Genomic DNA, 22,489 nt, shown 5'->3' with positions numbered 1-22,489 from the left:
ACATACACACAATTAGTATTTGGTAGTATTGCCTTTAAATTGTTTAACTTGGGTCAAACGTTTCGGGTAGCCTTCCACAGTCTTCCCACAATAAGTTGGGTGAATTTTGACCCATTCCTCCTGACAGAGCTGGTGTAACTGAGTCATGTTTGTAGGCCTCCTTGCTCGCACACGCTTTTTCAGTTCTGCCAACAAATTTTATATAGGAATGAGGTCGGGGCTTTGTGATGGCCACTCCAATACCTTGACTTTGTTGTTCTTAAGCCATTTTTCCACAACTTTGGAAGTATGCTTGGGGTCATTGTCCATTTGGAAGACCCATTTGCGACCAAGCTTTAACTTCCTGACTGATGTCTTGAGATTTTGCTTCAATATATCCACATCATTTTCCTTGCTTATGATGCCATCTATTTTGTGAAGTGCACCAGTCCCTCCTGCAGCAAAGGACCCCCACAACATGATGCTGCCACCCCGTGCTTCAAGGTTGGGATGGTGTTCTTCGCCTTGCAAGCATCCCCCTTTTCCTCCAAACATAACGATGGTTATTATTGGCAAACAGTTCTATTTTTGTTTCATCAGACCAGAGGACATTTCTCCTAAAAGTAAGATCTGTGTCCACATGTGTCCCCAATCGTAGTCTGGCTTTTCTATGGCGGTTTTGGAGCAGTGGCTTCTTCCTTGCTGAGCGGCCTTTCAGGTTATGTCGATATAGGGCTTGTTTTACTGTGGGTATAGATACTTTTGTACCTGTTTCCTCCAGCATCTTCACAAGGTCCTTTGCTGTTGTTCTGGGATTGATTTGCACTTTTCGCACCAAAGTACGTTTATCTCTAGGAGACAGAACGTGTCTCCTTCAAGAGCGGTATGACGGCTGCGTGGTCCCATGGTGTTTATACTTGTGTACTATTGTTTGTACAGATGAACGTGGTACCTTCAGGCATTTGGAAATTGCTCCCAAGGATGAACCAGACTTGTGGAGCTCTCCAATTTTTTTGATTTTACCATGATGTCAAGCAAAGAGGCACTGAGTTTGAAGGTAGGCCTTGAAATACATCCACAGGTACACCTCCAATTGACTCAAATGATGGCAATTTATCAGAAGCTTCTAAAGCCATGACATTATTTTCTGGAATTTTCCAAGCTGTTTAAAGGCACAGTCAACTTAGTGTATGTAAACTTCTGTCCCACTGGAATTGTGACACAGTGAAATAATCTGTCTGTAAACAATTGTTGGAAAAATTACTTGTGTCATGCACATAGTAGATGTCCTAACCAACTTGCCAAAACTATAGTTTGTTGACAAGAAATTTGTGGAGTGGTTGAAAAATGAGTTTTAATGACTCCAACTTTAAGGGCTGTCGTCATGGAGAGAAGAAGACCAGGGTGCAGCGGAGTTAGTGTTCATGATTTAATTCAAAAAGAACACTGGAACACTACAAAACAAGAAAACACCGACAGCTCAACAGCACTGACAGCTGAAACACAACTGAACAGAAACAATTACCCACAACCACAAGGAAAAACACACACTACTATATCGGACTCCCAATCAAAGGCAACTCAACACACCTGCCTTCAATTGGGAGTCCAACAACCAACTCACACGTAGCATAAAAATCTCTGCCACGTCCTGACCAAAACTACTACAATTGCTCCCTCTGCTGGTCAGGACGTGACACCAACCTAAGTGTATGTAAACTTCCGACTGCAACTGTACTTATGTATCAAAGGTAAATGTAATTGCTAAAATATACTTAAGTAGTAAAAGTAAAAAGAATTGAACAATTCCTTATATTACATAATTTACAAATGAAGCATTTGTGTTTCGTGAATCCGCCAGATCAGAGGCAGTAGGGATGACCAGGGATATTCTCTTGATCTGTGTGTGAATTTGACAATTTTCCTGTCCTGCTAAGCATAAAAAATGTAACAAGTACTTTTGGGTCTTAGGGAGAATGTATGGAGTAAAAAGTACATTGTTTTCTTCCGAAATTTATTGATGTAAAAGTAGTCCAAAATATAAATAGTGAAGTACAGATATCCCCAAAAACAATTTAAGTAGTACTTTAAAGTATTTTTACCTCAGTACTTTACACCACTGCATCCATAACCCAACGTTCTCTTTCGTTTTCGCAACTTGTCGACAAATTACGTATGGGAGAGGCTGTACCAAAGAGGTCATTCGGACAACAGACTGGGATAACTCACCATTTAACTTAGTCCAGATGAGTCCCTGGGATGTCTTTGTATCCACCAAAGGATGCAACAGAATATAAATACCCAAATGGTAACACAGAATTCAACTGTGGTACACAACCGTATACACAAGCAAGCTGAAAGCTAGAAATTTATCATGAGGTTTTAATTGGGAGCAACAGCACCAAGAGTAAAAGGCCTCTGTATAGAACATCCATCTCACTGATGATTGATAAGTATGTACAAGGTTCACAATATGTTCACTTATCTGGGTTTAGAGAGTGTGCCGTGTCCAGAACCACAGGCCCAATGATGATGTGGACATAACATTGAGTCTGTACTACCTCATGAAAGTCATGGGTGCTGCCCAACTTGCAGCAGCACAGGTAGAGTCCAGGGAGGTCCCTCTGAACAGGGTCCATGAAGTGGCCATACCCCTGGTGGAGTGTGCTACCACACCGTCTGGAGAAGGTCTACATGCTGCAGCGTATGATTTTGATACCGCATTGGTAATCCAATGTGCTAGTCTCTAGTTATGCTAGTTATGATTAAGGGCTGGTTAGCATGTGATGATGAAAGCAATTCAGGTAAGAATGCTGGAATTGGCCGAAGCACTGCCTTAGATCCATCTTCTGCTAAAGTGAGACGTGAAGGATGGATAGAAAGCACATGTAATTCTCCAACACGCTTGGCTGAAACAATAGCCAATAGAAAGGCAGTCTTTACTGAGAGCTCACGTAGCTCAAGTGAAAATTGGCTCAAATGGTGGACTCATAGTTGATCGTAAGAAAACATCTAACTCCCATGAGGGTACTGAAGTAGTCTTGGGGGACCGTAGCCTACAGGCACCTTTCATTAATTGCTAGACAAGAGGGTCTGCTCCTAGTGATGCACCTGCAATCTGGTCATGACCCCGAGAGATGTCTGCCATATACATTTTCAATGTACTGTAGATGCGGACTTCCCTGCAGCCACAAGGTTCTGGAGGAAAGTCAAAATGACAGAAATTGGGCAGGAAAATGACGATTCTGCATTGTCAACACACCACTTCCTGAACATTTTACTTGTAGGAATACAAGGTTTGCTTAGCGCAGGGCTTTCCAACCCTGTTCCTGGAGAACTACCGTCCTGTAGGTTTTCACTCCAACTCTAATCTAGCGCACCTGATTCAAATAAAATAAAATGTTATTTGTTACATTCGCCGAATACAACAGGTGTAGACCTTACTGTTTAATGCTTACTTACAAGCCCTTAACCAACAATGCAGTTCAAGAAACAGAGTTAATTGTAAGGGGTGCGTAACTGGTGGCAGGGAAGTCAGATGCAGGAGAGCAGAACTAGGTAATAGCCAGAGCAGTTTAATTCCAAAACCAACGGCATTAACAACTTGGATACAAAACCCGACGTGCACCAGTCCACATGTGCACAAGCACTTACAAACAAACAATACCACACAAAGAAATGGGGGGAACAGAGGGTTAAATACACAACACATAATGAGGGAATGAAAACCAGGTGGGTGGGAAAACAAGACAAAACAAATGGAAAATGAAAAATGGATCGGAGATGGCTAGAAGACCGGTGACGTTGACCGCCAAACATCGCCCAAACAAGGAGAGGAACCGACTTCGGTAGAAGTCGTGACAGTACCCCCCCCTTGACGCGCGGCTCTAGCAGCGCGCCGACACCGGCCTCAGGGACGACCCGGAGGGCGATCCGGATGGAGACGGTGGAACTGCCACATCATTGAATGGTCCAACACGTCCTCCACCGGAACCCAGCATCTCTCCTCCGGACCATACCCCTCCCAGTCCACGAGGTACTGAAGGCCCCTCACCCGATACCCCTCGAATCCATTATGGAACGAACGGAGTACGCCGGGGCCCCCTCTGTCCAGAGGGGGCGGAGGAACCTCCCGCACCTCAGACTCCTGGAGTGTGCCAGCCACCACCGGCCTGAGGAGAGACATGGAACGAGGGGTGAATAAGGTAATCGGGGGGAAGCTGTAACCTGTAACTCACCTCATTCAGTCTCCTCAGGACTTTAAATGGCCCCACAAACCGTGGACCCAGCTTCCAGGGCAGGCGGAGGGGCAGGTTTCGGGTCGAGAGCCAGACCCGGTCCCCCGGTGTCACGGTGACTTTCTGGTGCAGCACGGCGCGCTGAAGGTGAACATGGACGGCGTCCCATGTTTCCTCTGCGCGCCGGAACCAGTCATCCACCGCAGGAGCCTCGGTCTGACTCTGATGCCAAGGAGCCAGAACCGGCTGATACCCCAGTACGCACTGGAAGGGAGAGAGGTTAGTGGAGGAGTGGCGGAGCGAGTTCTGGGCCATCTCTAACCCAGGGCACGAACGCCGCCCACTCCCACAGCCGGTCCTGGCAATAAGACCGCAGAAACCTACCCACATCCTGGTTTACTCTCTCCACCTGCCCGTTACTCTCGGGGTGAAAACTCGAGGTAAGGCTGATCGAGACCCCCAGACGTTCCATGAATGCCCTCCAGACCCTCGAAGTGAACTGGGGACCCCAATCAGACACTATGTCCTCAGGCACCCCGTAGTGCCGGAAGACGTGTGTAAACAAGGCCTCCGCAGTCTGTAGGGCCGTAGGGAGACCGAACAGCGGGAGGAGATGGCAGGACTTAGAGAAACGATCCACAACAACCAGGATCTTGGTGTTTCCCTGTGATGGGGGGAGATCGGTCAGGAAATCAATCGACAGGTGTGACCATGGCCGCTGTGGAACGGGTAAGGGGTGTAGCTTACCTCTGGGCAGGTGCCTAGGAGCCTTACACTGGGCGCACACCGAGCAGGAGGAAACATAAACCCTCACGTCCTTAGCCAGAGTGGGCCACCAGTACTTCCCACTCAGACAGCGCACCGTCCAACCGATGCCTGGATGACCAGAGGAGGGTGATGTGTGGGCCCAATAGATCAGCCAGTCATGGACAGCAGACGGACGGGAGCGGGCTCTGCATGCAACGCCTGCTCAATGTCCGCGTCCTGCTCCCAGACAACCGGCGCCACCAGGTAGGAGGCCGGGAGTATGGGGGTGGGATCCATGGGCCGCTCCTCTGTGTCATACAGCCGGGACAGTGCGTCTGCCTTCATGTTCTGGGAACCTGGTCTGTAAGAAAGAGTGAAAACAAAACGGGTGAAAAACATGGCCCACCTTGCTTGGCGAGGGTTCAGTCTCCTCGCCGCCCGGATATACTCCAGATTGCGGTGGTCAGTCCAGATGAGAAAAGGGTGTTTAGCCCCCTCAAGCCAATGTCTCCACGCCTTCAAAGCCTTGACAACAGCCAACAGCTCCCGGTCCCCCACGTCATAGTTTCGCTCCGCCGGGCTGAGCTTCCTCGAGAAGAAGGCACAGGGGCGGAGCTTCGGTGGCATACCCGAGCGCCGAGAGAGCACGGCTCTAATCCGAGCCTCGGACGCGTCCACCTCCACTATGAATGCCAAAGAGGGATCAGGATGGGCCAGCACGGGAGCCGAGGTAAACAGAGCCCTCAGGTGACCAAAGGCCCTGTCCGCCTCAGCCGACCACTGCAAACGTACCGGTCCCCCCTTCAGCAGTGAGGTAATGGGAGCCACTACCTGACCAAAACCCCGGATAAACCTCCGGTAGTAATTGGCAAACCCTAGAAACCGCTGCACCTCCTTTACCGTGGTGGGAGTTGGCCAATTACGCACGGCTGAGATGCGGTCACTCTCCATCTCCACCCCTGAGGTGGAAATGCGGTACCCTAGGAAGGAGATGGACTGTTGAAAGAACAGACATTTCTCAGCCTTGGCGTGCAGGTCATGCTCCAACAGTCAACCAAGCACCTTGCGCACCGGGGACACATGCTCGGCGCGTGTAGCAGTTTATATCAGAATGTCATCAATATACACCACTACACCCTGCCCGTGCAGGTCCCTGAAAATCTCATCTACAAAGGCTTGGAAGACTGATGGAGCATTCATCAACCTGTACGGCATGACGAGGTACTCATAATGCCCTGAGGTCATACTGAACGCCGTCTTCCACTCGTCTCCCTCCCGGATACGCACCAGGTTTTAAGCACTCCTGAGATCAAGTTTGGCGAAGAAGCACGCCCCGTGCATTGACTCAATCGCCGTGGCGATAAGAGGTAGCGGGTAACTGTACCTCACAGTTATCTGATTAAGGCCTCGATAGTCAATACACGGGCGCAGACCTCCCTCCTTCTTCTTCACAAAAAAGAAACTCGAGGAGGCGGGGGAAGTGGAGGACCGAATGTACCCCTGACACAGGGATTCGGAGACATATGTTTCCATAGCCCCCGTCTCCGCCTGTGACAGAGGATACACGTGACTCCTGGGAAGTGCAGCATCTACCAGGAGATTTATCGCACAATCCCCCCGTCGATGGGGTGGTAATTGAGGCGCCTTCTTTTTGGAGAAGGCGAGAGCCAAATCGGCATATTCGGGGGGAATGCACACGGTGGAGACCTGGTCTGGACTTTCCACTGTAGTAGCACCTACGGAAACCTCTAAACACCTCCCTGAGCACTCTCGCGACCAGCCCATGAGAGCCCTCCGTTGCCATGAAACAGTGGGGTCATGACAAGCTAACCAGGGTAAGCCTAGCACCACGGGAAACGCAGGAGAATCAATGACAAAGAGACTGATTCTCTTCGTGTGACCCCCCTGCGTCACCATGCCCAGAGGAGCGGTGGCCTCCCTAATCAACCCTGACCCTAATGGTCGACTATCTAAGGCGTGAACTGGGAAGGTCATATCCACAGGAACGATGGGGATCCCTAAACTATGGGCAAATGATCTGTCAATAAATTTCCCAGCCGCGCCTGAATCGACGAGGGCCTTATGCTGGGAATGCAGGGAAAACTCTGGGTGAGAATGGTGCCTTCTCACCTGGGGTGATGCCAGAGTGCCCTGTCTGCTGCCTCGACCCCCAGAGGAACCAACCCGGCACCGACCGGCAGTGTGACCTCTGCAGCCACAGATGGTGCACGAGACGGAACCTCCTCCAGTCTCCCTGAGCGCAGCACCTCCCAACTCCATGGGCATCGGAGCGGTGGTGCTGGGGGATGGAACCAACAGACCCTGATCTGGACGCCCGTGAGTTGCCAGCACGTTATCCAGCCGAATGGACAGGTCCACCAGCTGGTCAAAGTTGAGGGTGGTGTCCCTGCAGGCCAACTCTCGACGAACATCCTCGCGCAAACTGCAGCGATAGTGGTCGATCAGGGCCCTGTCATTCCATCCCGCTCCGGAGGCCAGGGTCCGAAAGTCCAAAGCGAACTCCTGTGCGCTCCTCGTCCCCTGCCGCAGGTGGAAAAGACGTTCACCCGCCGCTCTGCCCTCGGGCGGGTGGTCGAAGACTGCCCGGAAACGACGGGTGAACTCCTCAAAGTGGCCCAGCACTGCAACTCCTTCCACCCACACGGCGTTGGCCCACTCCAGGGCTTTCCCCGAGAGGCATGAGACGAGGGCGGACACCCTCTCACGGCCCGAAGGAGCCGGGTGGACGGTTGCCAGGTATAACTCCAACTGCAACAGGAAACCCTGGCAGTGGGCAGCCGTCCCATCGTACTCCCCGGGGAGGGTGAGGCGAATCCCACTGGAACCGGGTGCAGGGGGAGTGAGTAGTGGAGGCCCCTGTTGTGCTGGTGGAGGTGATGGCGGTCCATAGCTTGGACGACGCGGTTCATGGCGGCGCCGAGATGATGGAGCATCGCTGTGTGTTCCTGGACGCGCTCCTCGATCTCCATACCAGGGGCACCTGCTCCTGCTGACTCCATATTCGGGTGTGCTATTCTGTAAGGGGTGCGTAACTTGTGGCAGGGAAGTCAGACGCAGGAGAGCAGAACTAGGTAATAGCCGGAGCAGTTTAATTCCAAAACCAACGGCATCAAGAAAATAACAACTTGGGTACAAAACCCGACGCGCACCAGTCCACATGTGCACAAGCACTTACAAACAAACAATACCACACAAAGAAATGGGGGGGAACAGAGGGTTAAATACACAACACGTAATGAGGGAATGAAAACCATGTGTGTGGGAAAACAAGACAAAACAAATGGAAAATGAAAAATGGATCTGCGATTGCTAGAAGACCGGTGATTGCTAGAAGACTGGTGACGTCGACCGCCGAACACCGCCCGAACAAGGAGAGGAACCGACTTCGGCAGAAGTCGTGACATTAATAAAATATTTACTAAATAAACATAGTAAAAAATGAATAAATAATAAAATCAATCAAAAAGTAACACAAGAAATGTACATAACAATAATGTGGCAATGTGCGGGGGTACAGGTTAGTCGAGGTAATTTGTAAAGTGACTATGCATATATGATAAACAGCGTGTAGCAGCAGTGTACAACAGTGTGGGGGTTCGATGTAAATAGTCCGGGTGGCTATTTGATTAGTTTAGTTGTAGAGCAGTCTTATGGTTTTGGAGTAGAATCTGTTAAGGAGACTTTTGGTCCTAGACTTGGCGCTCCAATACCTCTTGCCGTGCGGTAGCAGAGAGAACAGTCTATGACTTGGGTGACTGGAGTCTTTGACAATTTTTTGCACCTTCCTCTGACACCACCTAGTATATAGGTCCTGGATGTCAGGAAGCTTGGCCGCAGTGATGTACTGGGCCATACACACTACCCTCTGTAGCGCCTTATGGTCAGATGCCGAGCAGTTGCCATACCAGGCGGTGATGCAACTGGTCAGGATGCTCTCGATTGTGCAGCTGTAGAACCTTTTGAGGATCTCGGGACCTATGCCAAATCTTTTCAGTCTCCTGAGGGGAAAATGTGTTTTCGTGCCCTTTTCACAACTGTCTTGGTGTGTTTGGACCATGATAGTTTGTTGGTGATGTGGACACCAAGGAACTTGAAACTCTTGACCTCCTCCACTTCAGTCCCGTTTATGTAAATGGGGGCCTGTTTGGCCCTCCGTTTACAATAGTCCATGATCAGCTCCTTTGTCTTGCTCACATTGATAGAGAGGATATTGTCCTGGCACCACACTGCCAGGTCTCTGACCTCCTCCCTATAGGCTGTCTCATTGTTGTAGGTGATCAGGCCTACCACTGTTGTGTCATCAGCAAACTTAATGATGGTGTTGGAGCTGGTACTCTCATGCATGCTTCAGTGTTGCTTGCCTCAAAGCGAACATAAAAGTAATTTAGCTTGTCTCGTAGGCTCGCGTCACTGGGAAGCTCGCGGCTGGGTTTCCCTTTGTAGACCATTATACTTTTCAAGCCCTGCCACATCCGACGAGCGTCAGAGGCGGTGTAGTAGGATTTCTTATAAGCATCCGGATTAGTGTCCCGCTCCTTGAAAGCGGCAGCTCTAGCCTTTAACTTGGTGTGGATGTTGCCTGTAATCCATGGCTTCTGGTTGGGAAATGTACATACGGTCACTGTGGGGATGACATCGTCGATGCACTTATTGATGAAGCCAGTGACTGAGGGGGTATACTCCTCAATGCCATTGGATGAATCCCGGAACATATTCCAGTCTGTGCTAGCAAAATAGTTCTGTAGCATAGCATCCGCGTCATCTGACCACTTCCTTGTTGAGCGAGTCACTGGTACTTCCTGCTTTAGTTTTTGCTTGTAAGCAGGAATCAGGAGGTTGGAATTATGGTCAGATTTGCCAAATGGAGGGCGAGGGAGAGCTTTGTATGTGTCTCTGTGTGTGGAGTAAAGGTGGTCTAGAGTTTTCTTTCCTCTGGTTGCACACGTGACATGCTGGTAGAAATTAGGTAAAACAGATTTGTTTGCCTGCATTAAAGTCCCCGGCCACTAGGAGCGTCGCTTCTGGATGAGCATTTTCTTGTTTGCTTATGGCTTTATACAGCTCGTTGAGTGCAGTCTTAGTGCCAGCATTGGTTTGTGGTGGTAAATAGATGGCTACGAATAATATTGATGTGAACTCTGTCATAAGTCTCCTGGTCGAGGATCCAAGGCCTCAGATCAGCTTGGTAAATGGCTGACAGATAGCCAGAGCCCCCTCTCTCTCACAAGAGAGGAGAGGGGTGGCTGGGCCAGTTTTATGACACCTCATGGCAATCGTAAAATCTTATGCAGCAGAGAACCCTCTCCTGCTCTTCAGTATCAACAAAAGGAATGCCTTTGTCTAGAGAGTCTGTTGCCCGCCCAAAAAGTCTAACGTCCAAAAAGTGAATATTGGAACAATATTTCTAAGAAAGGAATGTTAGCTATGGTCAGTGGTATCTAAAGAATAATCATGTGATATTGTTTTTCATTTTGTGATGTCATTAAAAACTGTAACGAAAATACTGTAACTTGAATAGCTTTCAAACGGTGTATGTCAGGTTTACAACCTTTACGTTGTGTAGAAAATATGAAGAACGATGAAACTATTTTTGTTAAGATATTAATGTGATTTCAGTTTTCTAACGAGATCACAGTTTTCATGTCCTTTGCACATTAACTAAGCCACGCCCCTAATGAGGTCAGAAGAGCGTGTCAGTGTGATGGAACCGCCCTTTTTGACCAGACTGCTTAACCTCTTACATCTAAACGTTCCGCTAGCGGAACACCTGATCCAATATCCAATGATGGGCGTGGCGCGAAATACAAAGTCCTCGAAAATCCGAAAACTTCAATTTTTCAAACATATGACTATTTTACACCATTTTAAAGACAAGACTCTCCTTTATCTAACCACACTGTCCGATTTCAAAAAGGCTTTACAGCGAAAGCAAAACATTAGATTATGTCAGCAGAGTACCCAGCCAGAAATAATCAGACACCCATTTTTCAAGCTAGCATATAATGTCACAAAAAACAAAACCACAGCTAAATGCAGCACTAACCTTTGATGATCTTCATCAGATGACACTCCTAGGACATTATGTTATACAATACATGCATGTTTTGTTCAATCAAGTTCATATTTATATCAAAAAACAGCTTTTTACATTAGCATGTGACGTTCAGAACTAGCATATCCACCGAAACTTCTGGTGAATTTACTAAATTACTCACGATAAACGTTCACAAAAAACATAACAATTATTTTAAGAATTATAGATACAGAACTCCTTTATGCAATCGCTATGTCCGATTTTAAAATAGCTTTTCGGTGAAAGCACATTTTGCAATATTCTGAGTAGATAGCTCGCCATCACGGGCTAGCTATTTTGACACCCACCAAGTTTGGCCCACACCAAACTCAGATTTACTATAAGAAAAATTGGATTACCTTTGCGGTTCTTCGTCAGAATGCACTCCCAGGACTTCTACTTCAATAACAAATGTTGGTTTGGTTCAAAATAATCCATAGTTATATCCAAATAGCGGCGTTTTGTTGTGCGTTCAAGACACTATCCGAACGGTGACGAAGGGCCCGGCGCATTTCGTGACAAAAAAATTCAAAATATTCCATTACCGTACTTCGAAGCATGTCAAACGCTGTTTAAAATCAATTTTTATGCGATTTTTCTCGTAAAATAGCGATAATATTCCGACCGGGAGTCGTTGTTTTCGTTCAAAGACTGAAAATAATAACATGGAGTCTTCTCGTGCACGCGCCCCCAGTCTCATTGTTCTCAGATCGACCACTATCCAAATGCGCTACTGTTTTTCAGCCATGGCCTGCAAAGTCATCATTCACCGTTCTGCCGCCTTCTGAGAGCCTATGGGAGCCGTAGGAAGTGTCACGTTACAGCAGAGATCCTCAGTTTTCAATAAAGAGAGTGTAGAAGGCCAAGAAATTATCAGAGAGGGCACTTCTTGTAAGGAATCTTCTCAGGTTTTGGCCTGCCAAATGAGTTCTGTTATACTCACAGACACCATTCAAACAGTTTTAGAAACTTTGGAGTGTTTTCTATCCAAAGCTAATAATTATATGCATATTCTAGTTTCTGGGCAGGAGTAATAATCAGATTAAATCGGGTACGTTTTTTATCCGGCCGTGAAAATACTGCCCCCTATCCATAACAAGTTAAAAGGACTCGCTAAGAATTAACATACCAGACGAGCGGATGTGAAGTGTGAGCTAAACGTTACAAATGGTTGAAACTCTAAGACCAGAAAACACGACTGAAAATAGTAAGAACTTTGAATCTCCACACAAGTTGAACAAGAGAAAGACTAGACCTTAACATTGCCAGTCTGCAGCTGGGCATGTAAAAGTGGTCCTAGATCTTTGACTAAAGACACAAGGTGGGAAGGAAGTAAATCCCATCTCAGACAACCATTGGTTCATGTGAAGATCTGTTCTATTTGAACACTCCACTACAAGATCAAGACAACTACGAAGAAGGACATTGTGACCTCTGGTGGACAACCAGAGCTTTACACCCATCGAGCCATTTATAGAAGGATCAATTGGTTTCAACAGAGAGACGACGAACAAAGACATCTACACGTAAATACATTGCATTTCTTACCCAAACGGGCGGTGGCTCGTGTGTAAGGTATATGGTTACTGTGAGCGTAGTTTCCAAACGTATGATAAATGTCCCTTTTTCCCTATCTCTCTATTTTCCCCACCCTCTTCTCCATCTCTGTGTAATAAGGGATGTAAGGTATTTGTTTGTCCAAAGCAGTAGCTCCCTTCCTACCTGGTGCAGTGCCATTGACCTCAATCCACCCTGGCGCTTGATATGTCTGTCCTCTCAGTACTGGGAGGAAGTGCCGGAAGTACTGGGAGGAAGTACCGGAGTGCAAGGTGAACCGCCTTGAGCTCCAGTACGTTGATGTGAGCTGTTGTCCATGTTGATGTACTATACACCATGGACCCTGACTGGTTCAAGACTGCTTCCCATCCCTGTAGGGAGGTGACTGTGGTCAAAGTCACCCGGTTGTAAACTTCACCTAGAACTCCACTGGGAGTTTGTAGTGTTAGGTGCTACTATTGTATTGCTCTCCAGCAACTAATTGAAATTGTCAGCTTTTTGTGTTTGTCCCTTCTGGGACACAGATTGTGTCTGTTGTACCAGTGCTGTATTGACCGCATGTGGAGCAAGCCCAACAGTACAGCATGGACCGCAGGAGCTAGGAGGCTTAGGAGCCTCTGACTCTCTAGCACTGTCACCTGTTTTCTCAGTTCGAATGTTGAATGTCCACTCTTTCTGGAGAGCGTGTTGCTCCCATGATTTGATTGTCCAGTGCCAAGCCCAGGAAGTGCACACACTGAGTGGGGACGAGATAACTAATTAATTGTTTGTCCCAACTTGGAGAGGTGATGTGGGACCACGGATGGGCAATAGGGCATCATTGGCAAAAGTGGGCATGTAAGTAATCCATACCCAACCCTCTAGTGAATTGTGATGAACTCACAAAACTCTGTTTTGGACTAGACTGACTTGATTACCAAAATCATCCTATTTACATTTTGTAGTCAGTTTTGACACTAGAATGTATGTTTCTGACTCATATGGATGCCACATAGGCTGTTTAAAACCAGATAAGTTGGTTCTAAGGGGCAGTTGACCTTTACTCCATCCCAAACTACAGAGGTTTGGATAAGTCGAATGCACAATTAGAATGAACGTGGGTGCACAGGGCTTTAGAACAAAGATGGCGCCGACAGAGATGGTCGCCTCGCTTCCAGTCCTTAGGAAACTATACAGTATTTAGTTTTTTTATGTATTATTTCTTACATTGTTATCCCAGAAAATCTTAAGTGTTATTACATACAGCCGGGAAGAACTATTGGATATAAAATCGACGTCAACTTACCAACATTACGACCATAAGTGAGACTTTCCCAAAGTGGATCCTTTGTTTGGACCACCACCCAGGACATTGGATCTAATCCCAGAGCCCAAAACAACGTTGCCGCAGAAGAGGTATACAGAGTCCTCCTGGTCAGATTTCGAAGACGTGCACACCACCCGCTGCTTCCGAGTATATTACTCGCCAATGTCCAGTCTCTAGACAACAAGGTGGATGAAATTAGGGCAAGGGTTGCCTTCCAGAGAGACATCAGAGATTGTAACATTCTCTGTTTCACGGAAACATGGCTGTCTAAGGATATGTTGTCGGAGTCTGTTCAGCCACCGGGTTTCTTCATGCTTTGCGCCGACAGAAATAAACATCTCTCTGGGAAGAAGAAGGGCGGAGGTGTATGCTTCATGATTAACAATTCATGGTGTAATCATAACAACATACAGGAACTCAAGTTCTTCTGTTCACCTGACCTAGAATTCCTAACAACCAAATGCCGATCATGTTATCTCCCAAGAGAATTCAGCTGACTCTGTGATAGAGTTTATAAGGAAGTGCATTGGAGACGTTGTACCCACTGTGACTATTAAAACCTACCCTAACCAGAAACCGTGGATAGATGGCGGAATTTGTGCAAAACTGAAAGCACGAACCACCACATTTAACCATGGAAAGATTACAGGGAATATGGCCGAATATAAACAGTGTAGTTATTCCTTCCGCAAGGCAATCAAACAAGCGAAATATCGGTATAGGGAGTGGCAATTATGGACTACAAAACGACAACCAGCCACGTCACAGACACCGACGTCTTGCTTCCAGACAAACTAAATACCTTCTTTGCCCGCTTTGAGGATAATACAGTGCCACTGATGCGGCCTGCTACCAAGGACTGTGGGCCCCCCTCTCCTTCTCCGTGGCCGACGTGAGTAAGACATTTAAACGTGTTAACCCTTGCAGGGCTGCTGGCCCAGACGGCATCCCTAGCGGCATCCTCAGAGCATGCGCAGACCAGCTGGCTGGTGTGTTTACAGACATATTCAACCAATCCCTATCCCAGTCAGTCTGATTACTTGTTAGATATTACTGTACTGTCGGAACTAGAAGCACAAGCATTTCGTTACACTCGCATTAACATCTGCTAACCATGTGTATGTGACCTATAACATTTTATTTATGGCATATGGTTCATGGCCGGGAGGCAGCCTGGTTACAAAACAGATGCAATCACTTTTAAACCAGTGCAAACTCAGCCCACTCGGTACTGGTTCCCATTAGATGGGCAAGCGCCAAAGTCAAAACAAGGCAACAGTAAACATGACGTCCCCCACAAATGATGCAGCAGATATAACAATTATTTTCCGCCGCGCTGTGTGTAATGGGCCGAGCTTATAGGTCCTTATGGAAAACATGTTGCTCATGAGGAGATGCATATATGTAAAAACATATACGACTGTAGCTCAAACGGTACAGGAGATATGCTTGCTCAAAGTTTAGAATTTCAGTTGATTACTATAGCGCCCCCCTTGGGCCAACCATTCCACTCATCTGCTCCAGTCATGACCACAAGCCCGTTTTCCCCAATTAAGTTGCCACCAACCTCCTATGATACATACATGCATACATACCTACATACTAGGACAGAGAAAGATCCATAGTCCCCCCTCAATTACATCATGAAAACTAAAAATGAGCTTTTTGGTCTTAATTTAAGGTTAGGGTTAGGCATAAGTTTATCAGTGTGGTTAGGGTTAGGTTTCAAATCAGATATTAAGAAGATCAATTGTAGAAATGGGCGGGGTTTATGACTTTGCCGCTTGCCCTGTTAGTTGACGACCCTATGCGAGCTAAAATAAGGGGATTCGATTAGTCTGGCCCGGGCGCCTGGGTATGCGAGTTTTGCATTGGTTGACAGTGATTGTATTTGTTTGGCATCCGGGCTGCCTCCCGGGCGCGAGCCAGGCGCCCCGTTCAAAGCCCACGGCGAAGTAGGCTCAAACAAAAGTGACGTAATTAAGCACGTGGAGTTATGACGTGGATTCTGTGTTTTCCCATACAAAAGTGATTGCTTTTGATAAAAAATGTTGACATATATTTTATGGAAAGAGATATTGTATGTTTCTGGTTGATGCACCATGCTGCCTTGTTCACAACATGACCGAGCAGCGCGGGCCGTGTTCAGGTTCCCTGTAGTTCAGCATAATCGAATTCGCCCATTGAAACGTCATTCTTTGTTGTAACCGTTTGTTTTAAGCATCCATCAACTGCTAATAATATTAGGTACATTTCATATTCACAAATGCAAATGGTATAATTAAAAAACCTAACTTTTTCACTTTATAAATGAATTGAAACAATATGGCACTACTTTAACTAAAATGAAAAACAAAAAGGCGATTCAAACTTGTTGTATTATTAATGAATATTATTTGTTTGTTTAGGATTCCTGGCAATGTAAATAGTTTGTATGTATGCTTGTTTGCATATGACTATTCCTCTTTTTGTTTGTTGATAATTGTTAATAAAAAATAAATGAGAGTCCAGACGACTTCCGTATACGTACATCGTTCCCAGTTAATTTGGTTGGCTGCAAAAATTACGATTTTAGCCAATCATATTGTCCCAGGTCACACACCAAATGTACAGGAAGGAAAGATGGCAGCCAGAAATGGGAAAAATGGTCTACTTGAGAAAGTAAGAATTATTTTACACCGTCATTTATAAGACACAGGGATCGGTAATTAAACCTGTCGTGCTTGGGTCTTTTTCAATAGTTGGCCGCCTAGCCGATATTATATTACTCCACGGCAATGGAGTATCCATGGAGCATGTGTATCAGACAGACCCTTCATTTTGAGCTTAAGCTAACAGTAGTTTTTAGCAAGCTTCTGTAATTTTATACGGCTAGAATGAAATAAAGGAATTGGCTATGCAAATAACGTGGGCTTTAGTGGTAACGTTATTTGTATTTTGTAATTTCAAGAGGAACGCAGATCTTCTTTGAAGTGAGGGAAGCTGTTTGACCAGCTAGCTAACTTGGCTAAGTTATGGCTAGCCTAGCATGCTAGCTAATATTCTTCCTGGTTGTTGTTGGCTAGTCCGATGTTAACACTACGCGCTAGATACACTAACGTTATATATCCAAAAGTATGTAGACATCCCTTCAAATTAGTGGATTCGGCTATTTCAGCCACACCCGTTACTGACAGGTGTATAAAATCGAGCACACAGCCATGCAATCTCCATAGACAAAAATAGGCAGAAGCATGGCCCTACTGAAGAACTCCGTGACATTCAACGTGCCACCGTCACTTTTCCAACAAGTCAGTTCATAACATTTCTACCCTGCTAGAGTTGTCCCGAACAACTGTAAGTGCTGTTATTGTGAACTGGAAACGTCTAGGAGCAAAAACGGCTCAGCTGTGAAGTGGTAGGCCACACAAGCTCACAGAAATTGACTGCTGGGTGCTGTAGCGTGTAAAAGTATTCGGTTGCAACACTCACTACCGAGTTCCAAACTGCCTTTGGAAGCAATGTCAGCACAAGAACTGTTTATCGGGAGCTTCATGAAATTGGTTAACATGACTGAGCAGTCGCACACAAGCCTAAGATCACCATGCGCAATATCAAAAGACGGCTGGAGTGGCAAGAATCTTTGGAGTGATGAATCACACTTCACCATCTGGCAGTCCGACAGACAAGCTAAAATACTTTAAAGTACTACTTAAATATTTTTTGGGGGGTATCTGTACTTTTCTATTAATATTTTTGACAACTTTTACTTTTACTTCACTACATTCCTAAAGAAAATAATGTACTTTTTGCTACATACATTTTACCTGACACCCAAAAGTACTCGTTACATTTTGAATGCTTTGCAGGACAGGAAAATGCTCCAATTCACGCACTTATCAAGACATGGTCATCCCTTCTGCCTCTGATCTGACGGACTCACCAAAGACAAATCCATATTTTGTAAATGATGTCTGAGGGTTTATGTGTGCCCATGGCTATCCATACATTTTAAAAACAAGAAAATGGTGCCTTCTGCTTTCCTTAAAATAAGGAATTTTAAATGATTTATACTAGGGATGCATGATATATCGGTGAACATATCGGAATCGGTCGTTATTAGCTAAAAATGCCAACATCGGTATTGGCCCGATGTCTAGTTTAACACCGATGTTAAAAACCGATGTCAAAGCTACCGTGCATACCTATATTACGTAGGTACATGACGTAATAACGGCATGTAAAATTTTGCGCTACACTTTCAACAAAGCGTTCCTAACCTAGCCCGGTCGAGCAGTCATTTGAAAGAGTAAGACATTATAGTAAGACAAGTAAAAGGCGAAATCCATTAAAGCCAAGATAATGGAATTCATTGCCCTTGTCATTCAACCGTTCTCTGTCGTGGGTGATGTTGGCTTTCGCCGACTGGTCGAGCACCGGTACACACTACCAAGTGTGCTATTTTTCAGATGTTGCCCTACCGGAGTTACACAGTAATAGCATCACTGCTATTAGCTTCACGACATGCATACTATGGAATGCCGTTTGGGTCTTTGTGTGTCAAAAAAGATACAGTAACACTGCCAAAGCTGTACAAAAAAGTCTGCAAACAAACACCGGCCACAAATGATGTTTACAATACAGAGTTGGTAATAAAGAATAATTTGTTTGATCGCAACTTCTGCTGTAGCTAGCTTTAGCTTGGTACCTAGCTAGCACCAATACAACCAGCCTGAAAACAATGACCAGTAGAAACTGCAGTCATTTATATTATTGTTAGCAATGAGTTAGGAATCCTTGTAAGTATTAGCTAGGTTGCCACTTGTTGTTCGCTTCTGACCCACTGGGAATGTGATGAAAGAAATCAAAGCTGAAATAAATAATTCTCTCTACTATTATTCTGACTTTTCACATTCTTAAAATAAAGTGGTGATCCTAACTGACCTACGACAGGGAATTTTTATTAGGATTAAATGTCAGGAATTGTGAACAACTGAGTTTAAATGTATTTGGTTAAGGTGTACGTGAACTTCCGACTTCAACTGTATGTTTTATTTTTTTATATTTTTGATTTGTTTAATCTTAAAGCTTGGGGGGGCCAAAGAAAACAGTTGGGGAACCCTGCTGTACTGTCTTTAGTTATCCTATTTAGCTAGCCTGCCTAAGCATGCTGCAGAGTTGTCTGACAATCATGTGCTGAGTTCTTGAAAGTAGATAAGGCGTACTTTCACAAACTGTCTCATTCCTGCTCTCTCATAGCTGTGTACATTCCTCTCATGCGGTCTGTGTGTATCTAACCTAATATAGCAGGCATAAAAGTGTATCCATCTCAGTTCAAGCTGGGAATAAAGGCGCAATGGATTTTGGTCATTGTAGTTAATTCATTGAGTATTTGCTTCCTTCAGCCCAGCATCCCACACAGTTCTTGACTTGATTTCTCTCTAGAGAAATGACTGTTTGGCTCACAAAAAAAAGTACTAAATTGAGTTCAAGTAATTGAACAGATATTGGTCAATTACTTGTTTAATAACCGGAAACAACAGAATGTAGTTTAATCGCTCAGCACTACAGGAAAGTGTAATTACATCAACTTTTCCAAGCGCTGGTAGTGCCTTCTATCACCTGAAGCATGCTCACAAGATAAAAATACATGCACCAGATACTTGCTGAGCTCGTGCGTGTGTTTATATGGTTCTGCGCATGCTTCAGGTGATATAAGTCTGAACGTACTACCAGTGCTTTGAAAAGTTTATGTAATTATACTTTCCTGTGGATATATTGTCTCACATTTCTAAATATAAATTGTATTGAACATTCTGGCTTGTATAGGTCGTGAGAGAACTTTCCTGTTTTAAACGCTGATTTCTGCCCGACGTAGAATTCAATGCAATTTAACGTCGGGTTTGCAGGCAACTGCTTTTATAATGTATGACCAAAGATAAATTATCTAAATATTTTGTAATAATTCGTTTTGATTATCAAACTGCCATTTTAGGCCTGGATGAATTAATGTCGGTGTACAGAAATGCAGAAATCAGCATTTAAAACAGGAAAGTTCTCTCACGACCTATACAAGCCAGAATGTTCAATACAGTTTATATTTAGAAATGTGAGACAATATATCCACAGGAAAGTATAATTACATAAACTTTTCAAAGCACTGGTAGTGTGTTCAGATTTATATCACCTGAAGCCTAGCTACATTTAAAGTTTAAAGCAGTGTTCACATTGGCAGTGTGAAGTGACTTAAATTTTATTTATTTGCATATCCGATTCAAATCGGTTCTTTTTCCTGCATTCTGAACAGCCAAAAAGCACATGGAATCGGATATTTCAAGCCACCTTCGTAGGTGGTTTTAAAGTCTGATACAAATCTGATTCCTGGCCATGTGACTTGTCTGAATGGTCAAATCTGATTTCTTTGCTCAAGTGTTTTTTTTAGACTGTTATTGGCATATCTTGTTGTTGCTAGCTGCTCTGTTGACAGTTTTTCAGGAATGTGTGGTAGCTAACTAGCTTGTTAATTGTTTACAAACAAATTAGTGAACGTGCTAGGAAGTTTTGCAAGTTGGATCATCTTATATCCTTTGTGGCTTTAAAAGTGTTCTTACCTTATGATTTTGAACATTCAAAGCAACTAAGAAACATCCATGGCAGGCATTGTCACCTTAGCTTAGCTACATAACTTCTGAGTGATAGAAAGCACGAGCACCACCAGAAATCAGTTTACACAACTGCACACACACACCCCTCGTTACTATGACAACTAGCATAGCCTCGTCAGCAAATGACTGCTGTCTGAACACACACACACACATCCGATATGGTCACTCGTAACTTGCTGTTTGGACAGTCAGTAGTCCAAAATGGATTTGAGCATTAAAGGCCTGCAATGTGAACAAGGCTTAATTGTAATCTGCAATAGGAGTTTGGTACAGGAGGAAACTCTGTCAAGAACTGTGTTACTCATTCTATTGACCATTTGTCATTTGCTTTCAGTGGAGGATTGATGAGAAACCTGTGAAGATTGACAAATGGGATGGTGCAGCTGTCAAGAATTCTCTTGATGATGCAGCGAAGAAGGTTTGCATACAGTACATTGAGGGGGAAAAAATGTTTCAACATTCTCTTGTATGTTAAAGTGTATGGTTTTGATATTTTACATATGTTTTGATCGTATTTTTCCAACATTCATCAGGTCCTCTTGGAGAAGTATGGTTATGCAGAGAACTTCAATCTCGTAGATGGACGTCTCCTTATTTGCACAATCTCCTGCCTCTTCGCCATCGTAGCTTTAATTTGGGACTTCCTTTATCCATTCCCTGAGTCCAAGCCAGTCCTGGCAATCTGTGTCATATCATATCCTTTTAATGGAAAAATAATGAAATTACTGCTTTGTCACAATAACAGACATGTATGAAGATGGCATGATTGCCTATAGTTTGAGGTAATTTAGTACTACAACCTAGCATGCCTTATTGCTTTTATAAAAATAATTCCAACTGTGGATATTGCTTTAAAGTCCTCTACAGTTGTATTTCTTTTTTAGATTAACAGACTGATGCTGATAACATGTTTTTGATAGGCTATTATTACTCACCCAAAATCTTGTATAGCCCAAATTGACATTCTCACGGCTTAGTAACTTAATTGTCCTTCCAAAAATGTTCATTATTGGATTCTGGCATTTATATATCCAAGTTTTCCCTAACTGATCCATACGTATTTCATAATGATGGGCATTCTAACCTTATACACCTCCTACCAAGAAAAGAACATCTTCCTTGTTTCTGTCCAGAAGGACCCCGCTGGCATGGACCCTGACCACACTTGGCAGCTTTCATCTAGTCTGAAAAGGTATTTTTTTTTCATGGTCTACTTTTTGTGCAGTTTTTTGGTAGTAAGACATTTTCTGAGAGATGAAGCCTGGTAATGTTTTTAATTTATCTTGACTTTGAAAAGTCCTGCCTAGCAAATTGTGACTTCTACTCTCTGCAGGTTTGATGACCAGTACACACTAAGAGTGTCCTTCACAGATGGGAAGTCCAAACACACGCGGGTGCAAGAGATCACGAAGTCTGTGGGGGCTTTCTTTGACGGGAACGGAACACTGGTCATGGACCAGTTTGAAAAGTGTGTGTCAAAACTCCATGATACCTTGGCCACTGAAAAGAAGACAAAATAATAATGATCAGACATAGCCTTCTTTACAATGCTGCACCACACTGGCAGAAACCGCAGTAGAGCACACTGGTATTGTATGGTCCTGGGTGCATTTGAATTAGTTATTGGTTGTTATAAAAGTCTGCACGCCAGCATTCGTTGTCCATTGTTTAATTTGTCCAATAAATGTTGACTTGTTGTGCATAATTTTTTTTTCTTCCTATGTTTACCTTGATACAAGTCTCATCTAGACATTGCTTTTAAGAACCCCTAAGACAACTCAAAACAAAGATGAATCAAATATTTCTTGCACCACTCAAGTTATCTTCACCATTGAATGGTCGTTCTAAATGAAGAGATCGGTCCTTTTTTTTTTTTTTTTTTTACTTCTCTTCCCCACATTTTATGCTGCCTTACATAATGCGT

The 22,489-nt window shown here is 44.7% G+C and overlaps 1 protein-coding gene across 1 annotated transcript; it reads left to right on the top strand.

The window, feature by feature from the left end:
* The first annotated feature begins 16,517 nt into the window (after positions 1-16,517).
* spcs2 (signal peptidase complex subunit 2) lies at positions 16,518-22,266 on the top strand. Its single transcript, NM_001141370.1, has 5 exons — positions 16,518-16,582; positions 20,900-20,983; positions 21,099-21,259; positions 21,623-21,757; positions 21,899-22,266. The coding sequence occupies exons 1-5, from the start codon at positions 16,544-16,546 to the stop codon at positions 22,083-22,085; spliced, it is 606 nt and encodes a 201-aa protein (NP_001134842.1). The 5' UTR covers positions 16,518-16,543; the 3' UTR covers positions 22,086-22,266.
* The last annotated feature ends 223 nt before the right edge of the window (positions 22,267-22,489 follow it).

The sequence above is a fragment of the Salmo salar genome, chromosome 20 (assembly GCF_965601325.2).
Source record: "Salmo salar chromosome 20, fSalSal1, whole genome shotgun sequence".
Taxonomy (NCBI): Eukaryota; Metazoa; Chordata; class Actinopteri; order Salmoniformes; family Salmonidae; genus Salmo; species Salmo salar.
Note: the sequence above shows the minus strand (reverse complement) of the source record. Positions and strands in the feature narration are given on the sequence as shown.

What these genes read in the sequence shown, in the direction of transcription:
- spcs2 (NM_001141370.1), top strand. Translation starts at nt 16,544, where the DNA reads ATGGCAGCCAGAAATGGGAAAAATGGTCTACTTGAGAAA. An exon ending in AAAATGGTCTACTTGAGAAA is followed by an intron (nt 16,583 to 20,899) that starts GTAAGAATTATT and finishes ATTTGCTTTCAG; the next exon opens with TGGAGGATTGATGAGAAACC. An exon ending in TTGATGATGCAGCGAAGAAG is followed by an intron (nt 20,984 to 21,098) that starts GTTTGCATACAG and finishes AACATTCATCAG; the next exon opens with GTCCTCTTGGAGAAGTATGG.